The sequence below is a fragment of the Tachyglossus aculeatus genome, chromosome 6, assembly GCF_015852505.1.
Source record: "Tachyglossus aculeatus isolate mTacAcu1 chromosome 6, mTacAcu1.pri, whole genome shotgun sequence".
NCBI lineage: Eukaryota > Metazoa > Chordata > Mammalia > Monotremata > Tachyglossidae > Tachyglossus > Tachyglossus aculeatus.
Window position 1 is genome coordinate 4,821,631 of NC_052071.1, and position 17,629 is coordinate 4,839,259.

The 17,629-nt window shown below is 46.9% G+C and overlaps 1 protein-coding gene across 1 annotated transcript in view; it reads left to right on the forward strand.

Moving 5' to 3' along the window:
• The window catches only part of MED12 (mediator complex subunit 12), a 98,269-nt gene extending 80,752 nt beyond the window's left edge, over positions 1–17,517 (forward strand). The window contains 5 exon segments of the mRNA XM_038748411.1: positions 6,395–6,630; positions 8,363–8,443; positions 8,533–8,774; positions 15,318–15,566; positions 17,481–17,517. Coding sequence (XP_038604339.1) covers positions 6,395–6,630; positions 8,363–8,443; positions 8,533–8,774; positions 15,318–15,566; positions 17,481–17,517 — 845 coding nt within the window.
• The last annotated feature ends 112 nt before the right edge of the window (positions 17,518–17,629 follow it).

Sequence of the window (17,629 nt, forward strand, 5' to 3'; positions counted from 1 at the left end):
TCTAAGCACTGGGGAGGTTACAGGGTCATCAGGTTGTCCCAATAATAACAATAATAATAATAATAATGATGATGGCATTTGTTAAGTGCTTACTATGTGCCAAGCACTGTTCTATGCACTGGGGAGGTTACAGGGTTATCAGGTTGTCCCAATAATAATAATAATAATAATAATAATAATAGCATTTGTTAAGCGCTTACTATGTGCCAAGCACTGTTCTAAGCACTGGGGAGGTTACAGGGTCATCAGGTTGTCCCAACAATAATAATAATAATAATAATAATAATAATAATAATAATGGCATTTGTTAAGTGCTTACTACGTGCCAAGCACTGTTCTATGCACTGGGGAGGTTACAAGGTCATCAGGTTGCCCCAATAATAATAATGATGGCATTTGTTAAGCGCTTACTACATGCCAAGCACTGTTCTAAGCACTGGGGAGGTTACAGGGTCATCAGGTTGTCCCAACAATAATAATAATAATGGCATTTGTTAAGCGCTTACTATGTGCCGAGCACTGTTCTAAGCACTGGGGAAGATAAAAGGTCATCAGGTTGTCCCAATAATAATAATAATAATGATGACATTTGTTAAGCGCTTACTACGTGCTGAGCAGTGTTCTAAGCACTGGGGAGGATACAAGGTCATCAGGTTGTCCCAATAATAATAATAATGATGATGGCATTTGTTAAGCGCTTACTACGTGCCGAGCACTGTTCTATGCACTGGGGAGGTTACAAGGTCATCAGGTTGTCCTAATAATAATAATAATGATGGCATTTGTTAAGCACTTACTACGTGCAGAGCACTGTTCTAAGCACTGGGGAGGTTACAGGGTCATCAGGTTGTCCCAATAATAATAATAATAATAATAATAATGATGGCATTTGTTAAGCGCTTACTACGTGCCGAGCACTGTTCTATGCACTGGGGAGGTTACAAGGTCATCAGGTTGTCCTAATAATAATAATAATGATGGCATTTGTTAAGCACTTACTACGTGCAGAGCACTGTTCTAAGCACTGGGGAGGTTACAAGGTCATCAGGTTGTCCCAATAATAATAATAATGGCATTTGTTAAGCGCTTACTATGTGCCAAGCACTGATCTATGCACTGGGGAGGAAACAAGGTCATCAGGTTGTCCCAATAATAATAATAATAATAATAATAATAATAATAATAATAATAATGGCATTTGGTAAGTGCTTACTACATGCCGAGCACTGTTCTAAGCGCTGGGGAGGATACAAGGTCATCAGGTTGTTCCAATAATAGTAATAATAATAATGATGGCATTTGTTAAGCTCTTATTATGTGCAGAGCACTGTTTTAAGCACTAGGAAAGATACAAGGTCATCAGGTTGTCCCAATAATGATAATAATAATAATAATGATGGCATTTGTTAAATGCTTACTACGTGCGAAGCGCTGTTCTAAGCGCTGGGGAGGATACAGGGTCATCAGGTTGTTCCAATAATAATAATAATAATAATAATAATAATAATAATGTCATTTGTTAAGCTCTTACTACTTGCAGAGCACTGTTTTAAACACTGGGGAAGATACAAGGTCATCAGGTTGTCCCAATAATGATAATAATAATAATGATAATGGCATTTGTTAAACGCTTACTACGTGCGAAGCGCTGTTCTAAGCGCTGGGGAGGATACAAGGCGATCAGGTTGTCCCCCGTAGGGCTCACGGTCTTCACCCCCATTTGACAGATGAGGGAACTGAGGCCCAGAGAAGTGACTCGCCCAAAGTCACCCAGCTGGACAATTGACGGAGCGGGATTTGAACCCACGACCTGTGACCCCCAAGCCCGGGCTCCTTCCACCGAGCCACGCTGCTTGGTAAGCACTTACTATGCGCCAAGCACTGTTCTAAGCGCCTGGGGGAGATGTGCTTGTCCGCCCTGTGACCTCGGGCCAGTCGCTTTGCTTCTCTGGGCCTCAGTTGCCTCATCCGGAAAATGGGGATAAGGACCGTGAGCCCCGCGGGGGACGGGGACTTGGTCCAACCCATTTTGCTGGCATCCGCCCCAGCGCTTAGTACAGTGCCTGGCACACAGTCGGCGAAGCAGCGGGGCTCAGTGGAAGGAGCCCGGGCTTGGGGGTCAGAGGTCGTGGGTTCTAATCCCGGCTCTGCCGCCTGTCAGCTGGGTGACCTGGGGCAAGTCACTTCACTTCTCTGGGCCTCAGTTCCCTCATCTGTCAAATGGGGATGAAGACTGTGAGCCCCACGGGGGACAACCTGTTCACCTTGTATCCACCCCAGCGCTTAGAACAGCGCTTGGCACATAGTAAGCGCTTAGCAAATGCCATCGTTATTATTATTATTAATCAATACCTGAATTATCATTACTCGGTATTATTATGAGCCCGATTTGCTTGTATTCACCTGGTGCCTGGCACCTAGTAAGAGCTCAACAAATACCATGATTCTTCTTATGGTAATCGCTTAACAGATACCGTTATTATTATCATTATTATATAATATTAATAATATATAATATAATAATATTATTATTATGGTAAAGCGCATAACAGATACCGTAATTTTTACTTTTATAATAAGTGCTTATTATTATTGTTGTTGTTATTACGGTAAGCGCTTAACAGATACCGTAATTATTATCATTATTGTTGTTGTTATTATTATTATTATTGTTATTATTATAGTAAGCACATAACAGGTACCGTAATTCTTACTTTTATAGTAAGCGCTTTAAAGATACTGTAATTCTTATTATTATGTATTATTATTATCATTATAGTAAAGCGCATGACAGATACCATAATTCTTACTATTCTAGTAAGCACTTAAAAGATACCCTAATTCCTATAATTGTAGTAAGCACTTAATGGGTACCGTAATTCTTATTATTATAGTAAGCGCTTAACAGAAACCATAATTCTTACTATAGTAAGCGCTTTAAAGATACCGTAATTTATTATTATCGTACGCACTTAACTGATACTGTAATTATTATTATGGTAAGTGCTTAATGGGTACCATAATTCTTATTATTATAGTAAGCGCTTAACAGAAACTGTAATTCTCATTGTAGTACCGTAATTCTTATTGTTATCGTAAGCGCTTAACCGATACCATAATTATTATTATTGCAAGTGCTTAAAAGATATCGTAACTATTATTATTATTATAGTACGCTTAACAGATACCGTAATTATTCTTCTTATAGGAAGAGCTTAAAAGATGCCGTAAATCTTGTTTTAGTCAGCGCTTAAAAGATACCATCATCATTATTATTATTATAGTATGCTTAACAGATATCGTAATTCTTATTATTATAGTAAGCCCTTAAAAAATGCCATAATTCTTATTGTAATGGTAAGCGCTGAGCAGATACCGTAATTATTGTCATTATTGTTGTTGTTGTTGTTATTGTTATTATTATTATAATTATAGTAAGCGCATAACAGATACTGTAGTTCTTACTTTTATAATAAGTGCTTATTATTATTATTGTTGTTGTTATGGTGAGCGCTTAACAGATACCGTAATTATTATCATTATTGTTGTTATTATTATAGTAAGCTCATAACAGATACGGTAATTCTTACATTTATAATAAGCGCTTTAAAAATACTGTAATTTTTATTAGTACGTATTATTATTATTATAATAAAGCGCATAACAGATACCGTAATTCTTCCTATTCTAGTAAGCGCTTAAAAGATACCCTAATTCCTTTAGTTGTAGTAAGCACTCAATGGATACCATAATTGTTATTATTATAGTAAGCGCTTAACAGAAACCATAGTTCTTGTGATAGTAAGCGCTTAAAAGAAACCATAATTCTTGTTATAGTAAGCGCTTTAAAGATACTGTAATTTATTATTATCATCGTAAGCACTTAACTGATACCGTAATTATTATTATTATAGTAAGTGCTTAATGGCTACCGTAATTCTTATTATTATAGTAAGCCCTTAACAGAAACTAATTCTCATTATGGTACCGTAATTCTTATTGTTATCGTAAGCGCTTAACCGATACCATAATTATTATTATTGCAAGTGCTTAAAAAATTTCATAATTATCATTATAGTACGCTTAGCAGATACCGTAATTATTCTTCTTATAGTAAGCGCTTAACAGATGCCGTAAATCTTATTGTTTTAGTCAGCGCTTAAAAGATACCATCATCGTTATTATTATTATTATAGTATACTTAACAGATACCGCAATTCTTATTATTATAGCAAGCCCTTAATAGATGCCATAATTTTTATTGCTAGAGTAAACGTTGAGCAGATACCATAATTATTAGTATAGTAAGTGCTTAAAAGATACCATAATCATTATCATTATAGTACGCTTAACAGATACTGTGATTCTTCTTATTATAGTAAGCGCTTAACAGATACCATAATTATTATAGTAAGCGTTTAAAAGATGCCATAATTCTTATTATAATAAGCGCTTAGCGGCTATTGTAATTATTATTATTGAAGTAAGCGCTTAAAAGATACCGTAATTATTATTATAGTACGTTGAACAGATGCCATAATTATTATAGTAAGTGCTTAAAAGATGCCGTAAATCTTTTTGTTATAGTAAGCGCTTAGCAGGTACCATAATTATTATTATTGTAAGTGTTTAAAAGATACCATAATCATTATCATTATAGTACGCTTAACGGATACTGTAATTCTTCTTATTATAGTAAGCGCTTAAAAGATGCCATAATTCTTATTTTTATAATAAGCGCTTAGCAGATATCTTAATTATTATTATTGAAGTAAGCACTTAAAAGATACCGTAATTATAATTATTATAGTACGCTTAACAGATACCGTAAGTATTATAGTAAGCGCTTAAAAGATGCTGTAATTCTAATTGTTACAGTAAGCGCTTAGCAGATACCCTAGTTCTTATTACAGTAAGTGCTTAAAAGATGCCGTAATTTTTATTGCAATGGTAAGTGCTTAGCAGGTACCGTAATTCTTAATATTATAATAAGCGCTTAACAGATACCGTAACTATTATTAGAGTAAGCGCTTAACAGATACTGTAGTTTAATGTCAGCGCTTAACAGATACCGAAATTATTGGTAGTATTATTATAGGAAGCACTTAAAAGATACTGTAATTATGATCATTATAGAATCGCTGAACAGATACCGTAATTATTATTATTACTCCAGTAAGCATTTAAAAGATACTGTAATTATGATGATTATAGAATCGCTTAACAGATACCGTTATTATACTAAGCACTTGAAAGATACCATAATTATGATGATTATAGAATCACTTAACATACCGTTATTATTGTTATTATTATTATTATAAGCACTAAAAGATACCGTAATTGTGATGATTATAGACTCGCTTAACAAATACCGTAATTATTATTGTTATCATAGTAAGCACTTAAAAGATACCATAATTATGATGATTATAGAATCGCTTAACAGATACCGTAATTATTATTATTATTATTATAGTAAGCACTGAAAAGATACCGTAATTATTATCATTATAGTAAGCACTTAAAAGATGCCGTAATTATGATTATTATAGAATCACTTAACAGATACCGTAATTATTATTATAGTAAGCACTTAAAAGATACCGTAATTATGCTGATTATAGAATTGCTTAACAGATACTGTTATTGTTATTATTATTATTACAGTAAGCACTTAAAAGATACCGTGATTATGATGATTATAGAATCGCTTAACAGTTACCGTAATTATTACTATTACTATAGTAAGCACTTAAAAGGTACTGTGATTATGATGATTATAGAATCGCTTAACAGTTACCGTAATTATTACTATTACTATAGTAAGCACTTAAAAGGTACTGTAATTATGATGATTACAGAATCGCCTAACAGATACCGTAATTATTATTATAGAATCGCCTAACGGATGCCGTAATTATTATTGTAGAATCGGTTAACAGATTATCGTAAGCGCTTAACGGATGCCGTAATCCTTATCATCATAAGCGCTTAACAGATGCCTTGATTCTTATCATCCTAAGCGCTTAAGGGGTGCTGTGATTCTTATCATCACGCAATTCTGCAATTCTTATCCTAAGCGCTTAACTGGTGCCGCAATTCTTATCATCCTAAGCAATGGGTGCCCTAATCCTTATCCTCCTAAGAGCTTAATGGATACCATTCTAGTAAGCGCTTAATGGGTACCGTAATTATTCTTATAGTAAGCGCTCAACAGATACCGTAGTTACTATTATAGAAGGGTTTCGCAAAGGCCGAAATTGCTATAATCGAAGCGCTCGACGGGCGCCGTAATTACTGTTATAGAAGCGCCCGACGGAGGTTGTAATGGTGATTATACCGGGGGCGGGGGGCCGGAGGTAGCGCGGACTCCTCTCCCTCCCCACCCCAGGGGGTCCCCGCCTGGACACGACGTACCGGCCGATGCGGGTGCCCGTGGGAAAGCTGCCGAGCCGGCCGGCCTACCCCGGCGTCCTGCCGTCGCCCATCCCGGGGGTCTTGGGGCTGGACGCCGCCTACAAGTCGCCGGCCTACCGGCAGCAGGCTCAGCCTCAGCAGCCGGCCCCGCCGCCTCCTCCGCCCGTCCCTCAGGGCCAGTTCCTGCGACAGCAGCTGCAGGCCAAGCTGGTGAGCCGCGGGCCGGGCGCGGGGGGCTCTGAAACCCCGCGGCCGGGCGCCTCGTCCATCCGTTCGGTCGTATTGGCGGCGCGCGTACCGTTTGCTGAGCGCCACTCCCCTGGGGCGTCAGCAAAATGGGGATGGAGATTGGGAGATTGGGCGTCCCCCCAGATTCATTTAGTCATTGTCAATAAATACGATTGAATGAATCGGTGATTGAATGCGACTGAATGAATGAATTCATTTCATTTAATGTTTATTGAGCGCTTACTGTGTGCAGAGCACTGCACTGAGCGCTTGGAAAGTACCATAGTAATGATAATAGTGATAGCATTTATTCGGTGCTTACTATGTGCCAAGCAAGGTTCTAAGCGCTGGGGACGTTACAAGGTGATCGGGTTGTCCCCCTGGGGGCTGACGGTCTTCATCCCCATTTTCCAGATGAGGGAACTGAGGGCCAGAGAATTCATTCACTCATTTACTCATTCATTCATTCATTCAATTGGTTTATTGAGCACTTACTGTGTGCAGAGCACTGGACTGAGTGCTTGGGAAGGACAAGTTGGCAACATCTAGAGACGGTCCCTACACAACAGCGGGCTCACATTCATTCATTCATTCATTCAGTCGTATGTATTGAGCGCTTACTGTGTGCAGAGCACTGGACTAAGCGATTAGGAAGGACATGTTGGCAACATCTAGAGACGGTCCCTACCCAACAGTGGGCTCATGGTCTAGAAGGGGGAGACAGACAACAAAACAAAACATATTAACAAAATAAAATAAATAGAATGAATAAGTATGTACAGATAAAATAAATAAATAGAGGAATAAACACGTACGAACATATATACATATATACAGGTGCTTTGGGGAGGGGAGGGAGGTAGGGTGGGGGGGATGGGGACAGTGAGAGGAAGGAGGGGGCTCAGTCTGGGAAGGCCTCCTGGAGGAGGTGAGCTCTCAGTAGGGCTTTGAAGGGAATTTATTGAGCGCTTACTGTGTGCAGAGCACTGTACTAAGCGCTTGGGAAGTCCAAGTTGGCAACGTAGAGAGACGGTCCCTACCCAACCGCAGGTTCACAGTCATTCATTCAGTTGGTATTTATTGAGCGCTTACTGTGTGCAGAGCGCTTGGGAAGTCCAAGTTGGCAACATAGAGAGACGGTCCCTACCCAACAGCGGGCTCACAGTCATTCACTCAATCGTATTTATTGAGCGCTTACTGTGTGCAGAGCGCTTGGAAAGTCCAAGTTGGCAACATAGAGAGATGGTCCCTACCCAACATTCATTCATTCATTCCTTCAGTCGTATTTAATGAGCGCTTACCGTGTGCAGAGCACCGTACTAAACGCTTGGGAAGTCCAAGTTGGCAACATAGAGAGATGGTCCCTACCCAACATTCATTCAGTCGCATTTATGGAGCGCTTAGTGTGCAGAGCACCGTACTAAGCGCTTGGGAAGTCCAAGCTGGCAACATAGATGGTCCCTACCCAACATTCATTCAGTCGTATTTACTGAGCGCTTCCTGTGTGCAGAGCGCTTGGGAAGTCCAAGTTGGCACCACAGAGAGCCGGCCCCTACCCGACAGCGGGCTCGCAGCCATTCATTCAGTCGTATTTCCCGAGCGCTTCCCGTGTGCCGCGCGCTGTGCTAAGCGCTTGGGAAGTCCAGACGGTCGCCCGCGCTGACCGGGCACCCCGTTGCGGGGTGGGCGGGGGGGTCCTTTCTGTCCACTACAGAGCCAAGGGATCCTGGGCCAGCCCGCGGCCGTCCGGCAGATCCCCCCCGGCTCCTCCTACGGCGCCCTGCAGGCCTCCCAGGTGAGCGTCCGGCGGGCACGGCGGGCACCGGGGGCGGGCGCCGCGCCGGCCGGCTGACCCCCCGCACACGGTGCCGTCCCGCCCCGCAGGGCTACACGCCGTACGGCTCGCACCTGGGGCTGCAGCAGGCGGCGGCGGCGGCGGCGGCGGGGCCGGCCCACCCCGCCGGGCTGGTGCCCCCCACGTACCCGGGCCAGCCCTACCCGGGCCCGCACGCCGCCACCGCCAACGCCACGCTGGTGGAGGCCACGCGCCACTTGCAGCAGCGCTCCAGCGGCTACATCCATCAGCAGGCTCCCGGCTACGGCCACGCGCTGCCCAACGCCCAGAGGTATCCTCCACATAGCCGGGCGGGGATCCGGGGGGCGGCCGCGGCGGGGTGGCATTTGGCAAGCGCCGACTGTGTGCCGGGCGCCGTCCGAAGCGAGGCGGCGTGCCGCAGTGGTAGCCCCCACATTGATTCATTCGTTCAGTGGTATTTATTGAGCGCTTACTGTGTGCAGAGCACTGGACTAAGCGCTTAGCCGGGCGGGGACTCGGGGGGCGGCCGCCGCGGGCGCAAATAATAATGATGGCATTTGGTAAGCGCCAGCTGTGTGCCGGGCACCATCCTAAGCACTCTAAGTGAAGCAGCGTGCCTCAGTGGTATCCCCCACATTCATTCATTCATTCATTCAGTCGTATTTATTGAGCGCTTACTGTGTGCAGAGCACTGGACTAAGCGCTTAGCCGGGTGGGGACTCGGGGGGCAGCCGCTGTGGGCGCAAATAATAACGATGGCATTTGGTAAGCGCCGACTGTGTGCCGGGCACCATCCTAAGCGTGCCTCAGTGGCATCCCCCACATAGCCGGGCGAACACTCGGGGGGGGCGGGCGTGAATAATAATGATGGCATTTGGTAAGCGCCAACTATGTGCCGGGCACTGTCCTAAGCGCTCTAAGTGAAGCAGCGTGCCTCAGTGGTATCCCCCACATAGCCGGGTGAGGACTTGGTGGGGTGGGTGCAAATAATAACGATGGCATTTGTAAGCGCCGACTATGTTCCAGGTGCTGTCCTAAGCGCTCTAAGCGAAGCAGCGTGCCTCAGTGGTATCCACCACATAGCCAGGCAGGGACTCAGGGGGGTGGGCGCGAATAATAATGATGGCATTTGGTAAGCGCCAGCTATGTGCCGGGCACCGTCCTAAGCGCTCTAAGCGAAGCAGCGTGCCTCAGTAGTTATCCCCCACCTTGATTCATTCGTTCAGTCGTATTTATTGAGCGCATACTGTGTGCAGAGCACTGGACTAAGCGCTTAGCCGGGCGGGGACTCGGGGGGCGGCCGCAAATAATAACGATGGCATTTGGCAAGCACCGACTGTGTGCCAGGCACTGTCCTAAGCGCTCTAAGCAAAGCAGCGTGCCTCAGTGGTATCCCCCACATTGATTCATTCATTCAGCCGTATTTATTGAGCGCTTACTGTGTGCAGAGCACTGGACTAAGCGCTTAGCCGGGTGGGGACTCGGGGGGCGGCCACCGCGGGCGCAAATAATAATGATGGCGTTTGTAAGCGCCGAATGTGTGCCAGGCACCATCCTAAGCGCTTTAAGCAAAGCAGTGTGCCTCAGTGGTATCCCCCACACTGATTCATTCATTCAGTCGTATTTATTGAGCGCTTACTGTGTGCAGAGCACTGTACTGAGCGCTTAGCCGGGCGGGGACTTGGAGGGTGGCCGCCGCGGGTGCGAATAATGATGGCATTTTTGAGCGCTGACTGTGTGCCAGGCACCGTCCTAAGCGCTCTAAGCGAAGCAGCGTGCCTCAGTGGTATCCCCCACATTGATTCATTCATTCAGCCGTATTTATTGAGCGCTTACTGTGTGCAGAGCACTGGACTAAGCGCTTAGCCGGGTGGGGACTCGGGGGGCGGCCACCGCAGGCGCGAATAATAACGATGGCATTTGTAAGCGCCGACTGTGTGCCGGGCACTGTCCTAGGTGCTCTAAGCGAAGCAGCGTGCCTCAGTAGTTATCTCCCACATTCATTCATTCATTCAGTCGTATTTATTGAGCGCTTACTGTGTGCAGAGCACTGGACTAAGCGCTTAGCCGGGCGGGGACTCGGGGGGCAGCCGCGGCGGGCGCGAATAATAACGATGGCATTTGGTAAGTGCCGACTGTGTGCCGGGCACCGTCCTAAGCGCTCTAAGCGAAGCAGCGTGCCTCAGTGGTAGCCCCCACATTCATTCATTCATTCAGTCATATTTATTGAGTGCTTACTGTGTGCAGAGCACTGTACTAAGCGCTTAGCCGGGCTGGGACTGGGGGGCGGCCGCCACGGGCGCGAGTAATAACGATGGCATTTGGTAAGCACCGACTGTGTGCTGGGCACCGTCCTAAGCGCTCTAAGCGAAGCAGCGTGCCTCAGCGGTATCCCCCACATTGATTCATTCATTCAGTCGTATTTATTGAGCGCTTACTGTGTGCAGAGCACTGTACTAAGCGCTTAGCCGGGCGGGGACTCGGGGGGTGGCCACTGCGGGCGCGAATAATAATGATGGCGTTTGTAAGCGCCGACTGTGTGCCAGGCACTGTCCTAAGCGCTCTAAGCGAAGCAGCGTGCCTCAGTGGTAGCCCCCACATTCATTCCTTCATTCAGTTGTATTTATTGAGCGCTTACTGTGTGCAGAGCACTGTACTGAGCGCTTAGCCGGGCGGGGACTCGGGGAGCAGCCACCGCGGGTGCGAATAATGACGATGGCATTTTTAAGCGCCAACTGTGTGCCGGGCACTGTCCTAGGCGCTCTAAGCGAAGCAGCGTGCCTCAGTAGTATCCCCCACATTGATTCATTCATTCAATCGTATTTATTGAGCGCTTACTGTGTGCAGAGCACTGTACTAAGCACTTAGCCGGGCGAGGACTCGGGGGGCAGCCGCCGCAGGCACGAATAATAATGATGGCGTTTGGTAAATGCCGACTATGTGCCGGGCACCGTCCTAAGCGCTCTAAGCGAAGCAGCGTGCCTCAGTGGCATCCCCCACATAGCCGGGCGGGGACTCGGGGGGCCGGGCGTGAATAATAATGATGGCATTTGGTAAGCGCCAACTATGTGCCGGGCACTGTCCTAAGTGCCCTAAGCGAGGCAGCGTGCCTCAGTGGAAAGAGCCCTGGCTCTGGAGTCAGAGGTCGTGGGTTCAAATCCAGGCTCCGCCAGGTGTCAGCCGGGAGACACTATTAATTAATGTTAATTATTAAGTAATTAATAGACATCCTATTAATGTCTGTCTCACGCTCCAGATGGGAAGCTCGTAATTCTTTTGTATTGTAATAATAATAATAATAATGTTGGTATTTGTTAAGCGCTTACTATGTGCAAAGCACTGTTCTAAGCGCTGGGGTAAGTACAAGGGAATCAGGTTGTTCCACGAGGGGCTCCCAGTCTTCATCCCCATTTTCCAGATGAGGGAACCGAGGCCCAGAGAAGTGAAGTGACTTGCCCAGCGTCACACAGCCGACAGGTGGCGGAGCCGGGATTTGAACCCACGACCCCTGACTCCAAAGCCCGGGCTTTTTCCACTGAGCCACGCTGCTTCCCCTGTACTCTCCAAGCGCCTAGTCCAGTGCCCCGCGTAGAGTAAGCGCTCAGTAAATACCATCGATTGATTAGACGGCGACCAACAGAGAAGCAGCGTGGCTCAGTGGAAAGAGCCCGGGCTCTGGAGTCAGAGGTCACGGGTTCAAATCCTGGCTCTGCCAAGTGTCAGCTGGGTGACGTTGGGCAAGTCACTTAACTTCTCTGTGCCTCAGTGACCTCAACTGGAAAATGGGGATTAAGACTGTGACACCCCCGTGGGACAACCTGATCACCTTGTAATCTCACCAGCGCTTAGAACAGTGCTTGGCATATAGTAAGCGCTTAATAAATGCCATCATTATTATTATTATTGTTATGGGTTCAAATTCATTCATTCAATCGTATTTATTGAGCGCTTACTGTGTGCAGAGCACTGTACTCTGCAGAGACGGACATTCATTCATTCATGCCTGCATTCATTAAATCATTCATTCAGTCGTACTTCTTGAGCACTGACTGTGTGCAGAGCACTGTACTGAGCGCTTGGGAGAGGACAATAGATTGATAGACACATTCCTTGCCCACAGCGAGCGGACAGTCTAGAGACGGGGAGACAGACGTTCATTCATTCATGAGTGTATTCAATCATTCATTCAATCGTACTTCTTGAGCGCTGACTGTGTGCAGAGCACTGTACTGAGCGCTTGGGAGAGGACGATACAACCATAGACAGACACATTCCCCACCCACAACCAGCCGACAATCCAGAGGGGAAGATGGACATTCATTCATTCATGCCTGCATTCATTCAATCATTCATTCAGTCGTACTTCTTGAGCGCTGACTGTGTGCAGAGCACTGTACTGAGCGCTTGGGAGAGCACGATCCTACCATAAACACATTCCCCGCCCACATCCAGCCGACGGTCCAGAGGGGGAGACGAACATTCATTCATTCATGCCTGCATTCATTCAATCAATCATTCATTCAGTCGTACTTCTTGAGCGCTGACTGTGTGCAGAGCACTGTACTGAGCGCTTGGGAGAGGACAATAGATTGATAGACACATTCCTTGCCCACAGCGAGCGGACAGTCTAGAGACGGGGAGACAGATGTTAATTCATTCATGAACACATTCAATCATTCATTCAATCGTACTTCTTGAGCGCTGACTGTATGCAGAGCACTGTACTGAGCGCTTGGGAGAGGACGATACAACCATAAACAGACACATTCCCCGCCCACAACCAGCCGACAGTCCAGAGGGGGAGAAGGACATTCATTCATTCATGCATGCATTCAATCATTCATTCAATCGTACTTTTTGAGCGCTGACTGTGTGCAGAGCACTGTACTGAGCGCTTGGGAGAGGACAATAGATTGATAGACACATTCCTTGCCCACAGCGAGCGGACAGTCTAGAGACGGGGAGACAGAAGTTAATTCTTTCATGAACGCATTCAATCATTCATTCAATCGTACTTCTGGAGCGCTGACTGTGTGCAGAGCACTGTACTGAGCGCTTGGGAGAGGACGATACAACCATAGACAGACACATTCCCCGCCCACAACCAGCCGATGGTCCAGAGGGGGAGACGGACATTCATTCATTCATGCATGCATTCATTCAATCATTCATTCAATCATACTTCTTGAGCGCTGACTGTGTGCAGAGCACTGTACTGAGCACTTGGGAGAGGACGATAGATTGATAGACACATTCCTTGCCCGCAGCGAGCGGACAGTTTAGAGACGGGGAGACAGACGTTAATTCATTCATGAACGCATTCAATCATTCATTCAATCGTACTTCTTGAGCGCTGACTGTGTGCAGAGCACTGTACTGAGCGCTTAGGAGAGGACGATACAACCATAAACAGACACATTCCCCGCCCACAACCAGCCAACAGTCCAGAGGGGGAGAAGGACATTCATTCATTCATGCATGCATTCATTCAGTCATTCATTCAGTCGTACTTCTGGAGCGCTGACTGTGTGCAGGGCACTGTACTGAGCGCTTGGGAGAGGACGATACAACCATAAACAGACACATTCCCCGCCCACAACCAGCCGACAGTCCAGAGGGGGAAAAGGACATTCATTCATTCATGCATGCATTCATTCAGTCATTCAATCAGTCGTACTTCTTGAGCGCTGACTGTGTGCAGAGCACTGTACTGAGCGCTTGGAAGAGGACAATAGATTGATAGACACATTCCTTGCCCACAGCGAGCGGATAATCTAGAGACGGGAAGACAGATGTTAATTCATTCATGAACGCATTCAATCATTCATTCAATCGTACTTCTTGAGCGCTGACTGTGTGCAGAGCACTGTACTGAGCGCTTGGGAGAGGACGATACCACCATAAACAGACACATTCCCCGCCCACATCCAGCCGACAGTCCAGAGGGGGAGACGGACATTCATTCATTCATGCATGCACTCATTCAATCATTCATTCAGTCGTACTTCTTGAGCGCTGACTGTGTGCAGAGCACTGTACTGAGCGCTTGGGAGAGGACAATAGATTGATAGACACATTCCTTGCCCACAGTGAGCGGACAGTCTAGAGACGGGGAGACAGATGTTAATTCATTCATGAATGCATTCAATCATTCATTCAATTGTACTTCTTGAGCGCTGACTGTGTGCACAGCACTGTACTGAGCGCTTGGGAGAGGACAATAGATTGATAGACACATTCCTTGCCCACAGCGAGCAGACAGTCCAAAGGGGGAGACGGACATTCATTCATTCATGCCTGCATTCATTCAATCAATCATTCAGTCGTACTTCTTGAGCGCTGAACTGTGTGCAGAGCACTGTACTGAGCGCTTGGGAGAGGACGAGAGAACGATAGACATTCCTCGCCCACAACAAGCTTCCCATCTAGAGGGAATTCATTCACGCATGCATTCATTCGACAGTACCTCTTGAGCGCCGACCGCGTGCAGGGCACTGTACTAAGCGCCTGGGAGAGGGCGATTAAAGAACAGGACGCGTTCCCTGCCCACAGGGCAGTCCCGAGGGGGAGGCGGGCGTGAATGGAGATAAATAAATAGCGGGTACGTACGGATCCGTACTTGAGGGGGCTGCGTCTGCCGCCGAGCGCTCAGCACAGCACCCCTCACGCCGTCGGCGCTCCGTGGGCACGAGCGAGCATCCCCTTCCGCCGTGTCGTCCGGGGCCCGCCGAGCGCCCGGCCCGGCGGCGTAGTAAGCGCCCGGAGAGGGCCGGGGAAGGAGGGGCGGGACGGCCCTTGGGGCGCTTAGACAGTACCACCGCGGTTCCTCCCCCCGCCTTCTCCCTCCGCGCAGATTCTCCCATCAGGCCTTGCAGCAGGGGCCGCTGATGGGCGGCCTGAACGCTCTCACGGCCCAGCCCGTGGCCCCCGGGGTCCGGCCCGGCCCCGTCCTCGCCGAACAACAACAACAACAACAACAACAACAACAGCAACAGCAACAACAACAACAACAACAGTATCAACTCCGCCAGCAGCAGCAACAGCAGATGCTCAGGGTGAGGGCGGGTGGGAAAAGGATCGTCGTCGCCGTGACGACGGGAATGTCAATTAAGGATAATCACCGGGGCAGCCGGGAATCAATCAGTCAATCGTATTTATTGAGCGCTTACTGTGTGCAGAGCGCTGGACTAAGCGCTTGGGAAGTCTGGGCCGGGCATTGGACTGAGTAACAGTGATAATGATGGCGTTTAGTAAGCGCTTACTATGTGCCGAGCACTGTTCTAAGCAGTGGGGAGGATACAAGGTGATCAGGTTGTCCCTTCCGGGAAGCGCTTACTACAGGCCGGGCATTGGACTAATAGTAGTAACGATAACGATGGCGTTTAGTAAGTGCTTACTATGTGCCGAGCACTGTTCTAAGCAGTGGGGAGGATACAAGGTGATCGGGTTGTCCCGCGTGGGGCTCCCAGTCTTCACCCCCATTTTCCAGATGAGGTCACTGAGGCCCAGAGAAGTCAAGCGACTCGCCCTAAGTCACCCAGCTGACAAATGGCGGAGCCGGGATTTGAACCCATGACCTCTGACTCCAAAGCCCGGGCTCTTTCCACTGAGCCACGCTGCTCTCTGTTATCAGTCAGTCGTATTTATTGAGCGCTTACTATGTGCAGAGCACTGTACTAAGCGCTTGGGAAGTACAAGTTGGCAACATCTAGAGAGGGTCCCTGCCCAACAGTGGGCTCACAGTGGGCTCACACTCATATAATAATAATAATGATGGCATTTGTTAAGCGCTTACTATGTGCCAAGGACTGTTCTAAGCGCTGGGGTAAACATAAGACATACACTCTTATATAATAATAATGATGATGATGCTATTTGTTAAGTGCTTACTATGTGCCAAGCGCTGTTCTAAGCGCTGGGAGAGATATAAGACATACACTCATACATAATAATAATGATGATGGTATTAGTTAAGCACTTACTATGTGCCAAGGACTGTTCTAAGCGCTGGGGTAAATATAAGACATACACTCTTATATAATAATAATGATGATGATGCTATGTATTAAGCGCTTACTATGTGCCAAGCACTGTTCTAAGCACTGGGAGAGATAAAAGACATACACTAATACATAATAATAATGACGGCATCTGTTAAGCGCTTACTATGTGCCAAGCACTGTTCTAAGCTCTGGGGTAAATATAAGACATACACTCTTATATAATAATAATAATGATGATGCTATTTGTTAAGCACTTACTATGTGCCCAGCACTGTTCTAAGCGCTGGGGGAGATGATATAAGACATACACTCATGCATAATAACAATGATGATGGTATTAGTTAAGCGCTTACTATGTGCCGAGCCCCGTTCTAAGCCCTGGGGGAGATCCAAGGTGATCGGGTGGTCCCCCGTGGGGCTCTCAGCCTTCATCCCCATCTGACAGATGAGGTCACTGAGGCCCAGAGACGCCCTGTAAGTGCCTCTGGATAAATAAATAGCCCCTTCCTTCCTCTCCCCCTTGCCCCCCCCTCCATCCCCCCCATCTTACCTCCTTCCCTTCCCCACAGCACCTGTATATATGTGTATATGTTTGTACATATTTTTTTTTTACTCTATTTATTTATTTATTTTATTTGTACCTATCTATTCTATTTATTTTATTTTGTTAGTATGTTTGGTTTTGTTCCCCGTCTCCCCCTTTTAGACTGGGAGCCCGCTGGTGGGTAGGGACCGTCTCCATATGTTGCCAACTTGTCCTTCCCAAGCGCTTAGTACGGTGCTCTGCACACAGTAAGCGCTCAATAAATACGATCGATGATGATGATGATGATATAATAATATATAATAATAATAAATAGATAATAAATAAATAAATAGGATCAAATGAACACAGCGACTCGCCCAAGGTCGGGATGAGAACCCCACCACCTGCGAGTCTCCAGCCCCTGAGCCAACCTGGGTGGGGGGGGGGGACGACTACCCGCTGACCTCGGCTCCGCCGTGGCGCTCAGTCCAGCGCCCGGCAGGTGGGAGGCGCTCACCAAATAGCCCAACTGTCACCTTTTCCAGGCTCAGCAGCAGCAGCAGCAGCAGCAGCAGCAGCAGCAGGCGGGGGCGGCCCCGGCGCAGCAGGCGCAGCAGGCGGCCGCCCCGCCGTCGT